Source organism: Medicago sativa, chromosome 1 (assembly GCF_051527215.1).
Source record: "Medicago sativa cultivar Bolivia chromosome 1, Bolivia_mono, whole genome shotgun sequence".
Lineage (NCBI taxonomy): Eukaryota > Viridiplantae > Streptophyta > Magnoliopsida > Fabales > Fabaceae > Medicago > Medicago sativa.
Window position 1 is genome coordinate 78,625,485 of NC_140749.1, and position 14,941 is coordinate 78,640,425.

The 14,941-nt window shown below is 34.9% G+C and overlaps 1 protein-coding gene across 1 annotated transcript; it reads left to right on the plus strand.

The window, feature by feature from the left end:
* The first annotated feature begins 1,281 nt into the window (after positions 1-1,281).
* Positions 1,282-7,137, plus strand: LOC146957791 (NAC transcription factor-like protein). Its single transcript, XM_085739139.1, has 4 exons — positions 1,282-1,676; positions 1,962-2,257; positions 2,534-2,761; positions 6,288-7,137. The coding sequence occupies exons 1-4, from the start codon at positions 1,412-1,414 to the stop codon at positions 6,945-6,947; spliced, it is 1,449 nt and encodes a 482-aa protein (XP_085595265.1). The 5' UTR covers positions 1,282-1,411; the 3' UTR covers positions 6,948-7,137.
* Positions 7,138-14,941: the final 7,804 nt, after the last annotated feature.

Below are 14,941 nucleotides of genomic sequence, written 5' to 3' on the forward strand. Positions count from 1 at the left end.
AGTTTGGAACCCTAACAAACAAGGCATGTAAAGATAGAATAATATCTTGGTTGTCTTGAATAAATTTAATTTTGATTATAAAAAAAAAATATCTCAAATCAAAGGTTAAAATTAATCTCTCAAAATATTAAGAAGAGGTGATATCTCTTAACATGTACTTTTTTATATACAAGATAGAATAAAACTAACACGAGTAGAAAAAAATTCACTTTTGGAGAAGTCGTCACTTAAAATATAATATATCAATTTAAAAAATTACATTAAAGAGAAAGGGTTGATAAAAAAAACTTTGAAATAAAATGTGTATCTTGGCGCATTAACGCCATAGTCGATACTGTGAGAGTCGTTGCTTTCATAACATATTCAAATTCTTGATATTTAAAATTTCAGATGCGAGGAGAGGCAAACTTATATGTAAAATGAAGAAGAGTCATCAACTACATTAATGATTTATTAAGGAATCCAAATTATATATGATTTGAAATAAATATGTATTAGTTCCTATTTATAAGCAAAGATGAGTTAAAGAAAATTGATGTATTTGATTTAAAATTTGGACTGAATACATTAAGTTTCCATAACCCGTGTTTAATTGTAAACAGAATTGAGGTAACTAAAAATTTATGAACTTAAATCCAAATCACAAGGATTATGAGTGTAAGATCTAACCATTTATGTCAATCATAATTGGTTACTTTTTTTATAAAATTTTTTTGACCAAAACCTTTTTAAATTTCTAATTCTTTTTGATATATTCAACCATCAACCATTTAATATATATCCAATGGATTTCAATAAGCAAAATATAATTATTGGCATGACTAGGAATTCAACACTTGGTCCATGAAGAAAAGGATAACAACAATGGGCCATGGATGGAAAGTATGCCCAAAATGGTCCAAAATTACTACTAAAAATATAAAAAGAGAAAAATATCATGTCATTTATTCAATTTTGATTATCAGTAAAATAAAGAAAATCAAATCATATATAAATTTAAAGTTAATTTGTATGCACCGACATTGTTAAACTTTTACACATATACTCAATCAAATTATCTTGTAATGCCACATATTTAAGTAAATATTTAGTTGGTGTGATTTGATTGGATACATACACGTTAAAGTATAGAAATGAAATTATTAAAAATTTCATTTACAAAATAAAAATCCAACCCAACCCACCTAAAAGAATATCTTTTCAATTAAAAAAAACATTTTTCAAGGGAAAAAAAAAAAAGTAGAATCCTTGATAGACACGAAGCGTTAAGAATTTCTTGTCATTGAAGGTACCCTCATTTGTTGCTTGACCCTCAATCAAGGACCCATCTTTTCCGTTTCTCTTAGGCTGCGCTGAAGCCCTAATTCACCATCTTTACCACCGCCACCACCACCCCTTTTTCCTTCACCAAATGGGTCACGAAGAGCCTCTTTTACTTCCTCCACCCCCATCTGCCACCACAACCAACCCTTCCCCACTCACAGTTTCAGTACCATCGCCTTCTGCTTCTGCTTCTGCGGCCCCACCAACTTCCCTTGCTCCTGGTTTTAGGTTTCACCCCACTGATGAAGAACTTGTCATTTATTACCTGAAACGCAAGGTTTCTGGAAAACCCTTCAGATTTGATGCTATTGCTGAAGTTGATATCTACAAGAGTGAACCATGGGATCTTTTTGGTTAGAACTCGTTTTCTTCTTAAATTCATTATGTTTTCTCAATTTTTGTTTGATAAAGGTTTGATTTTTGAAGTTTATTTTTTCTGGGCTGTTTTGTTTAATTTAGGTTAACGTTAGGGTTGGGTTTGTTTTTTGTTTTTAATTATTGAAATGGGTTTTGTTTATCTTGGTTAAATTTTAATGGGTTTTTAAAAAGTTTAGTTTTTTATGATGATTTTAGGGTTTAGATTATGAACTGATGTTTAATGTGTTAATGTGAATGGTGGTGGTTTGAATTTTGTTTAGATAAGTCAAGGCTGAAGACCAGAGACCAGGAGTGGTATTTTTTCAGTGCATTGGACAAGAAGTATGGAAATGGGGGAAGGATGAACAGGGCCACTCTTCAAGGGTACTGGAAAGCTACTGGAAATGATCGTCCAGTGAAGCATGACCTAAGGACCGTGGGGTTGAAGAAGACTCTGGTGTTTCATAGCGGCCGTGCTCCTGACGGTAAGAGAACAAATTGGGTCATGCATGAGTACAGACTTGTTGAGGAAGAATTGGAGAGGGAGAGGGCTGGGGCTGGACCCTCTCAGCCACAGGTGAGATTTTACAAATTTCAGAAATTGAAGTACCCTAAACTGTATGATTTTGTGTTGGTTTGTTGTCGTTGCAGTTACTTAGGGTTTTCTTCATTTCGATGTTGTTAAAATGCGAAGCATTGTTGTTTATACGTGGTTCCCAAACCCAAATTGTCTATTGTTACTTAATTGTTAATAAAATTCAAACAATAGTTTGCTATGTGCTGCAATGTGGACATTGTTATATTATTACAGCTGGTTAATCATTTTTGTGCATTTCTCTGTTGTATGGAGCAGGAGGCATTTGTGCTGTGTAGAGTGTTTCACAAGAATAACATTGGGCCTCCAAATGGACAACGGTATGCACCTTTTGTTGAAGAAGAGTGGGAAGAAGGATCAGGAATGGTTCCTGGGGCTGAGCCTGTGAGTAATGGTCCTGTGAGTAATGGTCCTGTTGACCGCCATCTGCGTCTTGAATGGAACGGTGGAGTTTCATGCAATGAAGGAAGAAATCATGTTGTGCAGGTTTGTCCTCGTTCTCTCCCAGTCTTTTTGGGTGCGTATCTAATCTTTGTCGTTAGTCATTACTTTTGTCGATATGCAATTTGTTATCATTACTTTTGTCGATATGCAATGGAACACATTTATTGATGCTTTTCATTTAATTTATGCACGTCCATTACGTGTTTGTGAAAAAGTAGTTGAAATATGGAAAGTTGCTGTCGGTATTCATTCAATCAATAGTCAAACTCATAAATTTGCTAAGGGATTGGGAAGCTTTGTAGCATTATTTGTTTTTATTCGGTTACTTCATATTTTCCAGTTATGTATTTTCTTCTTTTGTCTTTATGATTCTTTTTTCTGTGAAAAAAGAGTAAAATTCATGACCAGAATGTCCGGAGTTTTAATTTAACATGTTCATCACGTGCTAGTTCTGGATGTACAATAATAATGTTATCCGGTCTACTTTTATATTGTGTCGCTTTCTCCTTTCCATTTATGCCGGAACGCTGGAACCCTTGTCCGCTTTCTCCTTTCCATTTATGCCGGAACGCTGGAACCCTTGTCCTTCATGTTCGTCTACTTTTCTATCCTTGGCTTAATGGACCTTTCTTTCTCGAAACAAAAAATTGATGTTCCCTAAGTTATACGGCTTTTTGGGGTTGAGGGACATAAATATCAATTGATGCAATGAACCTTCTCATTCCTGTCCGCACAATCAAAATTTTGATGACTGGGTATCAATGCATACCCTAACTAATAAATTTTGATATACGTTTTTGTTTGGGCAGAATCCCTATTGAAGGAGACAATATCTTATCTTTGCTGATCCTTTAGCTTTCTTAAATGAGTGATTTTGTACCTTGTGCACTTCTTATCTTTGTATGGTTCTTGCGATGCGAAAGTTTGCCTTCCCAGGGATAGACAATCTAGAATCACTGAGGGCACGTGGCTCAGTTTGCAAACCAAGCTCAATGTAGGTGGAAACTCCATGTGGTATCGTGTGTGTTGGTTTTGAACTGGCTCGGAGCACCTTGTAGTTGGGGCCAACCGTTTCACAGGTTATATGGTATACTTGCAATATGGCTCCTGGCTATTTGCAAGGGCTTTTTAGAGTATTTAGGTTGGTTTTTTAATGAATAGTTTGAAGTCAATGTAATATGACCAACGGTCAAATTAGTTGACTTAGTCTGGGGATCGGTACCTTGAAAATAAAAAATAAATACCAGAGTGATCCCTTTATGTTGGAGATACCACACTATTCTTGTTCAGAAAAGTTTTGACCTCATTCATAATTTTTTCTTCTTTCAGAGAAATTACTCACGTGTCATGGAATTGGTAAGTTGAAATTTGGTCGGGTCATACCATTTTTTCGACATGTTGAGGCTTTAGAAGTTGTTTGGAGATATTTGGAAATTATGGACGGTCATTGGATCCTGCCGTGTATTAAGGGAGTACTTGTATTGTTTTTGTTTAAGTTATCTACCATTTAACTGAAAAAGAAATAGCTACCTACTTGTTGTATGGTGGGATCATCCTGAATCTAGCAGCATCTTAAATCGATAGGTACAAATCATGGAAAAATTGTGACCCATTCTATCGATATGACGTAGATGATGAAAACAAGGTTGACCCTGAATTATTGACAGAACATAAGTGAGGGATGCGATTTTTGTAGAAAGACTGACTGGGGTAGATAAGGAAGAATGGTGATATTAGCATATGTGAGGTTATCACTGATCAGCCGGCACCAATAAGCAATGAGAAAAGGTAAAAAAAATATCAGCACCGTTTGATTGGACATAGTAAGAACCGGTTAGAAAGGTGTCAGCTTCAATAATGCTTTTATGGGGGGGTAAAAGACGGTAACAATTTAAGCCTTTGGATTAGCGTCTTCAAATTGGATCAACTTCTCTCTCTTACCCCCAACTTCTTCTGGCCATGATGGGCATCCTCTTTCGAAAATGTAAACCGATTAAACAACTCAATGCCACCTCTTCTACAAAACCCCTCCATTAATTCCCCATCTCGAGTCAAGAAGGTTGAAGACCTTCTCTCTCTAGCCGCGTGTTGAAGGAAGTCAAGGGTGAATTCTTACTCAACTTTCCACAGCTCACCTCCTTTTCTCCTTCTACCCTGTTTCTTGCCAATTTCGGGGTTCAGTCTTTCCCTCCTCTTCCCTTTGTCTTCAAGTTTACCATGGGAATTGGATGAAGGTTACATTTTTTTTTTTGTTCTTGGGTTGTTTGGTAACGGAAGGACTCTTGATGGCTAGTGGAACAGGCGATTAAAGGAAAAACAACTTGGTAGAGGCCAGGACATCAAATTTGAACATAGGTGAGGAGGAACATGCTTCATCAAGACTAAATTAAAAGTTAGTTATTTTAATTGCTAGGGAAACCCCAAACCCCTAGGTATTTAGTATGAATTTGATGAAGACTGGAGTGTTATCAATTGAGTATTTAATAGAGTTAATTGTAGTTTGTCGAAAATTCATCTTCAAAGCATATTTGACTAATTAGTTGTTTAGGGGAACATCCAAAGCCCTGAAAGTTTGCTAGCAATTTCTCCGACTTTCCCTGTTGAGATTTTAAAGTTGGAACCCCATATGATCCAAGTCTGGCTCCATCTCTGAATGCGTTGAAGATGCTGCAGAAGTTATGAAGTAGCTTGTAGAAGTTATGAAGTAGCTTGTAGAGGATGAATTGGGAGATCAATTTATATCCAAGTTTATTTTGGATAACGGTAGAAATTATAAGTACAGCCTTTCTAGATGTACCATCGAACTCAAAACGAGTCCTTATTGCAAGTCTGTGTCCAACAGTACCTTAACTTTGTTTCGTGAAGTATACCCGCATGGGAGTTGTGTCTGGGAAAATTGTACTTTGGGGAAGAATTTATCCTTGTTAGGAAGGGAGAAATACAGTGAAACTTTTCCAACCACCCTCATTAGAGGTCATTCATGTTTTTCTTTAGAGAAGTCAAGGGTAGTTGACTACTGAGGCTTTTGTTAAGGTGATTGATAGAAATTCAGTGGCGAAGCAAATTTTAGATAGATAACTGCTGAAATGTTTTAGATGAAAATAGCCAGAACTCTGAGCTGGGTATAATCCTCTTTGGGTATGAGAACAAACAACTCTGCAATGTATGTGCGTCGTTTCAGAACTTTTTTTTAATTCCTATTTTCACTTCGTGACTTGTTTTCTAAAATTTATGTGTGAATTTCACTGTTCTCTGTACAAGTATAATCCACTGATTTCTAGGCCGTATTTTTCTTGGTATTTAGATTCTTGTTCCTCTTTTCTCGCGGAATGTGAAAGCATACTGATATGTTCATGTTCTTTTGTTCTTTCTCCTCAATCTATTTGAAGTCCCTTTTGTATGTTGACATTATGTATGTTGGATAATTCAGAATTGATGGTTTAGTAAAATGATGATGTTGTTGATGTAATTAGTAGAAGAATCACCTTCTAACTTGTTGTATATCTATCTGCCAACTTCTCTTATTTTATGCATCATTTGCTGGCTTAACATTTCGTCATGTGTACAGGACACTCAATCCAACAACAAAACTCCACTTGATGTGAACAAGCTGCCGATCGAAACTCAAAATCTTCTTGCTGTGTGCAAGAGGGAGAGCATGACTGAGTTTTCATCACCTGAAAAGGATGAATCTAAGCATATGCATGTTGATGATGAGTACCCATTACCCCCAACCGATAACCCAAAGCCAATACCTCAAATTTACAAAAGGCGGCGCTATAACTTGAACTCCAATCATTCTAATGTTTCTGGAGATTCATTCCACCCTAACAGTCAGGATCCATGCTCGTCCACAATAACCACTGCAGCGACAACTCTCCCGACAACTGCTGCTGCTGTCACAACTGCCAAACCTGCTCCGAAGAAACATTTTCTGTCTGCACTGGTGGAGTTTTCCCTGCTAGAATCACTTGAATCGAAGAAGGAAAACCACACCTCAGTTCAGCCGGCAGATTTTGACCTGGCGAATCTTGAATCGTGTGTGCCTCCGAGTGTTGCAAAGTACATCAAATACTTGCAGAGTGAGACACAGAAGCTTGGTGTTGAGAAGGAGACAATGCGTTTCGAGTTGACAAGTGCTCAAACCATGATTAACATTCTCCAGTCCCGTGTTGAAAATCTCAGCAAAGAGAACGAGGAGATGAAGATGATGATGAGAAATCCTTAGGAATTGGGAGTGATCTCATTCCTTGTATGATGATGTACCAGTTATGTTTACAGTTAATTTTGGATATCTATTTTTTTTTTTTTTTGAGTAAGAATTCTAGTTCGTTTCTTTGACTGAACATGTGAATGACATGCATCATTTTGAAACATCTTTTTGTATGTTATGTCTTTCAGTTTCCCATTGTTAAAAATTGTCATCTTAGTTCTTATCCTCTTATGAATGAATAGTTTAACATTCCAATCCCAATTCGATAATCGATCTTAACTGGAAATAGGTACAACTGTGTCATCAATTAATCAATTCTATTTTGTATGTTGTTTACATACAATTTGGAATTTTGTGTGAAAGTTAAAGCATTTTTCCACATGTATGATCTCTAGAGAGAAATATTGGCAACATTAAAAAACCTTCGATGCAATTTTTCAAGTACTTTTCAATTTGACGAGTTCAAATACTTCTCATTAATGAGAAATTTTCTTGGTAACCTATGTTTATGAGATTTAATATTTGTTTTTTTAGTTACACCCCATGTATTTTGGGTTACACCCTAAATTGATAAAAATACCCCTAATCTTTTTCAAATTTTCAATTATTAGCTTTTGTCTTCCTTCTCTAGTACTCTTCTTCATCCTACGTCACTCTTTCCCTTGGCTTTGTCTTTGTCTTTTAAATCATTTCCCCTACTCATATTCCACAAACTATTTTATTCGTGGTCACATGTGTTCCTTTCAATGTGGTGGTAGGGATATACGTGAATTGAGTTCAGGTAAAACGAGTATACGTGAATTGAGTTCATGTAACGAGTTCGCAAAAATGAATGTAAACTTAGTTCACACATAAATCACTTAATTTTGAAAGAGAAAATGTATGTGTTTTTGTTAACATAGGTCTACGTTAAAAAATACAATTTTTGTAAATTCATAATGAATTCATACATTATGTGTTGAGATCATGTATGGGTAATAAAAAATTATCACGAACAATAACTCATACAATTCACGTTCACTTATGCGTGTGTAATTTCCGTACACATGCGCAGGGGCGGACCCAAACATAAATCATCAGTGAGGTTAAATTGTTTGGTTTAAGAACTAAATTATACTACATTAACTAAATAATTATGCTAAAAATAGTCGTAACAACTAAATTTACAAAAAAAAAAAAAAACTATCTTCCATTTGTTGAAAATAAGCTAGAATAATATCATTACTAACCGTTCCAAAACGGTCAAAACTTGCAGTTGCCACCGACAATCGAAACTAACTTCAAAGGCTTGTACACCAAATCAAATGTAGCGCACATGTTTGTTTTCTCAAACTTTGCAGAAAAGTCTCAAAGTCCTTTCAACCATGCAAACTTGGGTCCTTTCAACTTTTAAAAACAAAAGGCTTTTATATGTGTTTAGTCCATGCAAATATAGGTCATTTAAAAATTGGTCCCTTAATTCGTAAATCCTGGCATTTTGCCAGTGCATAATTTAATCATTTAAAAATTGGTCCCTCAACCCAGTTAATTACTGTCATGTCACTGATGTTGGCGATTTCCAAAATAATGGAATCACTTTAGAACCAAAAGTTGTAACTCGTCATGGGAACCATTCATATACATTGGAACATTATTATTTATTACAGATAATGAACCATGACATTGATTCAAGTGTATATGGTTATAACCTTTGGCAAAAGGGTGCTTAATGAACCATAACATTGATTCAAGTGTATATGATCATAATCTTTGACAAAAGGGTGCTTAATGAACCATAGCATTGATTCAAGTCAAATGAGTGTTTTCTCTCATATGAAGAGTCATATAATGCACTATAAATTTGGGCATTAGTTGGACACACTATAACACACAATTTTGGACAGAAAACATAAACCAGAATTTTGTTGCATTAACAAAATAATTCTCCATCATTCTCTTACTCTAAATCATCAATCAATTCTCTAATGCATGAGTGAATTGCTGGAACCATAAGTCTGTAAAATACTGTTAGGAGATACGCTTGGTGTGGTTGTGCAATACACGTCAAGGAACTCATAGTATCCTGAAGGGGATTCGCCGGTCATTCCTAATTGCATCCAATATACAGTTATTGGTGGGGGCGAATCGAATTTAAAGGTTAGTATGGCAACCCCATGCGCTTTGAGTTTTACATGCATAACCATTAAACTTTTCAGGTTTCAAGTGCAGCAGCATCTTTCCAACAATCAAGATATACAACAATATTTGAAATTTTTGTGCACACTTCATCATAGTCATCTTCATCATCTTCTTGGTCAAATTATTGCAGCAGACCCCCAACACAAGTTCCAACAACTGATTAGCTGATGTGGCAGTTCTCATTGGCTAATTTCATGTGAATGGACCAAAATACCCCTGAGGCTTCCAGACAAACATGAAATTACAGAAATACCCCCGTAATCTTTTCATCTCCCTCTTCTCCTCCCTCTATCCAGACAAACGTGAAATGCTTCACTTTCTCTCTCACAAAACTCTGATCTCCTTACTCCTTCCTCCTTCAAAGCTTTATAACGGTCCATATCTTCCCTCTCAAACCCCACAAAATCATTGATTCATCACTCAACATAACACGCGATCATCACTTCGAAAATTTTCGGATTTTTTCTTTGAGTTTTCCAGCATTGACGGTTTCGGTGACGGTTAAGTTTCCTCTGTTGCCAATATCTAGATTCTCGAAGGGAATGTTGACGGCACCAGTGAAGCGAACTGGCTTGCGTACGCTGGTGGTGGGTAGGCACCACCGTCGCCGCCGAAGGAGTGGGAATCTTCCTTTGGTGGATTTTGGTAAGGGGCTGCGTCGGATTGAGATGGAGGAGGGGCATCGTAGGATTGAGAGTCGTGTGAGAGGTGGAGTGAGAACGGCGGTGTTGTTTCCGTCGCCGGCGATGGCGGCACTAGTGTTTGCGACGGTGATGATTTTGTTTGTTGATTTATTTGCTTGTTTTTGTTTCATGTTGAAATTTTGAAATCTAGTATATAGTTATTATTAATTGTGGTGATTTTGCTTGTTCTTTGTTTGTTTGCCTGTTCATGCTTGGCTTATCTCTTCCCCCCAGATTTGTGTTTCTGGGTTCTTTGTTTGTTTGTGTGTTGTGGGTTGAAGAGGGAGGTTGGTAAGAAGAGGGAGGATACAGTGGTGGTGGAATTGGAGAGGGAAGAAGGCAGAGGTATTTTTGTCTTTTCGCAATGGTCTGATAAGAAGAGGGATATTTTGGTCCATTCACATGAAATTAGTCAATCAGAACTGCCACATCCGCTAATCAGTGACGTGGCAGTAATTAACTGGATTGAGGGACCAATTTTTAAATGATTAAATTTTGCACCGGCAAATGCTAGGATTAACGAATTCAGGGACCAATTTTTAAATGACCCCTATTTACATAGACTAAATACATATAAAAGCCAAAATAAAATATGGGCTACTTGAAGAGGTCCGCCCCTACACATAGGTAAATTAACTTCACGGAACATTTAAAAAATTTACATTTTATTGATTATACATGAACTAAATTCGTGTATACCTTTATGAATTGAGTTCATATAGCACCTGGAAATTCAGAATTCACATACATATGTGAATTGCGTTTTTCATTTTTTATTTTTGTGGTACATCAATTGCATTTGTGCACATGTTAAATCTATATTTTTATGTTTGTGAACGAAAAATAAAAGCTAACATGTCATCGTGAGATTAACTCAGCTGATAGGGACGTTCCATTATATATGCAGGGTCGGGGTTCGAACCTGGACACACACTTATTCACCTTAAAAATATGAATTTCTAACTACTAGAATACTTGAAAGAAAAAAAAAACATAAATAGTAAAATGATCAGTAATATATACAATCGAATATTAATGAAAGGTTTGTAACGTTTTAAAAAATAAATGAGGCTAGGGATATTTTAAATATTATTGTTAAATAGTGTGTGAGAAGGGTGTAACCATAAAAGTTAGAGGGGTAACTAGGAAATTTCACCAAAGATTAAGAGTCCGATTGAAACGCTTCCCTAAAACTCTTTTTTAGTTTTTAAAAACTTAAAAATTTAAAACTTGTTTGCTAAACTATTTTTAAAATTACAGTTTTGAAAACTATTTTGAATTTTTTAGTTTCGGGAACTAAAAAACTAAAACATGTAAAAGGATAACTATTGTGAGAAGAGGACTTGTATATTTCAAAAACTATTTCAAACAGACCCTAAATATATCATTAAAAATAAAATATCGGTTGTATTTTTCATTTCTAAAATCACACTCCACAACCATACTCAACTAGCCTTTCCCATGACACAATTCTTCTTCACATATAGTTGATTTCCTAAATATTTATTAATTATTATTTTTATTCAACATCTCTAAAAAATTACACATTTTGGAAGTTGACTTTAGATCGTATATTTAGTTTTAAAGTGTAATTCTAAACTACAAAAAAATTATATGTGTATTTTTAGATGTGTTATTAAGTTATAGGCCGAAGAAATTTATAACTGTTACGAGTCAAACTCATCTAAAATAAACAATTTACTTCAAAGAGTAAAATAAACACGTCAAATTCTTATAAATGAATCCATGATTGATATCATGTTCAAGTGCATAATGGGTTATAAAAAAGGTTTTTTTTTTTTTTTTAAAGAATAAGAGAAAGTTAAAACATAAAATATCAATCTTTGACTTAGTGAACTTACTAACTACTGAATTTAGAGTAGGCAAAATCTAAGTTAATATCTTAATTATATAAAAAGAATAAGGGTCCTGCTAACCGGTGCCCCGGGCACTGGTTAAGCATATCATATCATAAAAGGGAATTATTACCATAAAAGGAAACTGTTTTTGACTTTATTATAAATTAATTACACTATTTCAATTCATTAACTATTATATAATTTCCTTTTTCATATCCTTAACCAGTGCCCCGGGGGCACCGGTTAGCATTTTCCAAAGAATAAAGTAATGCCATGAAATCCTAGCAAAATCCTAAGAAAGTCCTATAATTTTACACTATTTTGTACATTATCGCCAAAATCCTAACATCTCAAAATGTCAAAATGACAACTCTACCCTTCTTTGTCCTTCAGGAAAAGGACCCTACCATTTGTACCGTTGGGCGTGTAACACCCATACTAGACGTATCTAGAAAGTCTAGCACATGCGTTATCTTTAGTACTGGATACATTAAAATTTACAACAATAAGACTTCAAATGAATGTTTATACAACAACATGCGTTCGTACAAGAGATTATGTAACACCCCGTTTTCCCAACGTAAAAATTTCTTAAATAAAATCAGAGTTTTTCATCATAAAACGGAATGTCACATTTCTTAAAAAAACGTAAATGGAATAATAATTTATCCTTCAAAAATATAACAACATGATCTTTAAAACTTCGCAGCGGAATAGTTTGACAACTTAAATAATCTTTGGCACAAGGGCCTCAATATAAAATTTCATAAAACTTAGTTCAACATCAATTCTTGAAAGATTCATAAAGTAATACGTAAGGAACAGAAAGTAAAGACATAATCCCATCCCGTTACGTATCAGAGCACCTAAGACACACTTGTGAGGAGTCCACTCACGACCGCAACTAATCCTGGTTACCTGCAAGTTACCCATACGAAGAGCAACATTTCCAAGCAGAGGGGTGAGATTTCTCAAACAATAATATAAAGCATATAAATCATATAAAGTACATTCAACAACTTAAACATCTTATAATTCATTAATCATATCTAACAACTTAAACTTTCTTAACTAGTGTCACTATTCTTCCTATATTAGTCATATACTTCATCTTATATTATCAATAATATCACATACATCATCACATATCATCATTAGTAAACATGTAGCATCATATCATAAATCACATAGCATCATGCCATAAATCACATAGCATATTATCATAAATCACATAGCATCTTATCATAAACAACTTCATAATCAATCATCATAAGCAACTTCGTAATCAATCATCATACACATCATAATCATTCATCATCTTAAGCATCATAATCATTCATAAAGCACTTCATTAATAGCTCATCAACTTGACATCTTAACATCTTAACATCTCGATAACTTGACATCTTAACAACTTGACCTGACAATGCATCTAGACTCGACTATGCAACTCTTAACGTCTTAAACCATCTTTGATCATCATGAAAATGCAAATGCATGTGGTACCATTTTAGGGCATAAGCCCTCATCATCGTGGTTGAGCATAAATATACTCCTAGGGCATAAGCCCTCATCGTCGTGGTTGAGCAAAAGCTCCATCGTCGTGGTTGAGCAAAAAGCTCCATCGTCGTGGTTGAGCAAAAGCTCCATCGTCGTGGTTGAGCAAAAGCTCCAGGGCATGAGCCCTCATCTTTAAATGAGTATGCATGGACTCAACATCTTACGTCTTAGAAACTTTATGAACATCTATGACATCCTAACATCTTGATATCTTGACAACATAACATCTTAACAACTTGATGACTTCATAACGACTCGACGACTTAACAACTCTTATCATCTTAACGTCTTAACATCTTAACATCTTGACAACACATGGATCACATAAATAATTCATGTCATATCATAATATAACAATATCAATTGATAATAAACAACATCTTAAAACATCATATTCATTAATCATAAACAACTTCATATAACATCGTATTTAAACATCGACAATAATTCACTATGTATCTTTGTAAAAACATAATAAATTATCCACAACATATTTTCATGTCAAACCAAAGCTACTGGAAAGATATCACAAATATCAACAACTTTCATGTTTAGAACAAAGATCAATTCAAAACAGAAACATATGAACAAAACGCAAAAACATGAAACAGAGAATGTTGTCACCGTACAATTTCGCTAAGATCTCCCTGTAGTATTTTAATCATAACTCAAAGAACAAACATTATTTTCACGTCAAACCAAAGCCACTAGAAAGCTAACAAAATTATCTAAAACTTTCATGTTTACGACTAAGACCAATTCTGTACCGATCAATACCAGTTTTTATTTTAAATTCGGAAAAGTTGTGCTGAAAGTCCATAAAAATTCACTGTGACCTATGTGCAGTAATTTGACTATAACTCAAGCTCTATAAATCCTATTGACGTGAGACCAACGGCATTAGAAAGCTAACATCCATACCTACAACTTTCGTGTTTACACCTAAACCCAGTTCGGAACTTAAACTTGTCAAACTGAGACAATAAAAACGCGTTTTGCACATTGACAGCAAATTCGCAGTTCAACTGCGATTTCGCTTTGGGGAAATCTTTTCCACTTCTTATTCGATCCAATACTCTCCAAACTTGACCCTAATCTTTACCCTATGATTGCCCTATCATTAGAACACTAATTATTCATCAACTTACTGTATGCAAATTCAAAGGGTTCTCAAATCTATTAACAACCTATTACAATTATTAAACCCTAATTCTTAAACTCACCAACATCTCATCCAATTCCATGGTTTTAACCTCAAAACTACATCCAATAATCATCCTATGGGTTATCTAAGGACTGTATACAATTTCTACATCAATCCAACAAGTTTTCATCATCTAATCATCAAATCTCTCTCAAAACCCTAATTTTCAAATTCTCACAAACTTTCCCCAACTTGTTAGATGCAATCTAATGATTTAACAACTTAATATTAATGCAAGATAGTCTCACCCTCACCTTAGATTAATTCCTGAATCAGCGGCAATGTTCTTCTTTCCTAAGGTCTTCTCCTCTTCTCTTGACTTTTCTCTCCTCTTCTCTTCTTTCTTGTTCTCCTCTTTTCCAAAAAGCGGTTTCCGGTAACTCTTTCTAACCTAAGCTTCTCTATTTATAATACTAAACGCTCTTCCTAAATCTATTTTGGCCCAACAACTTATTCTTCTTTCTATTCTAACCCCCTTCTTATTTCTCTTACACCTCAAAACTACTCTATTCCTCATAATCTTAT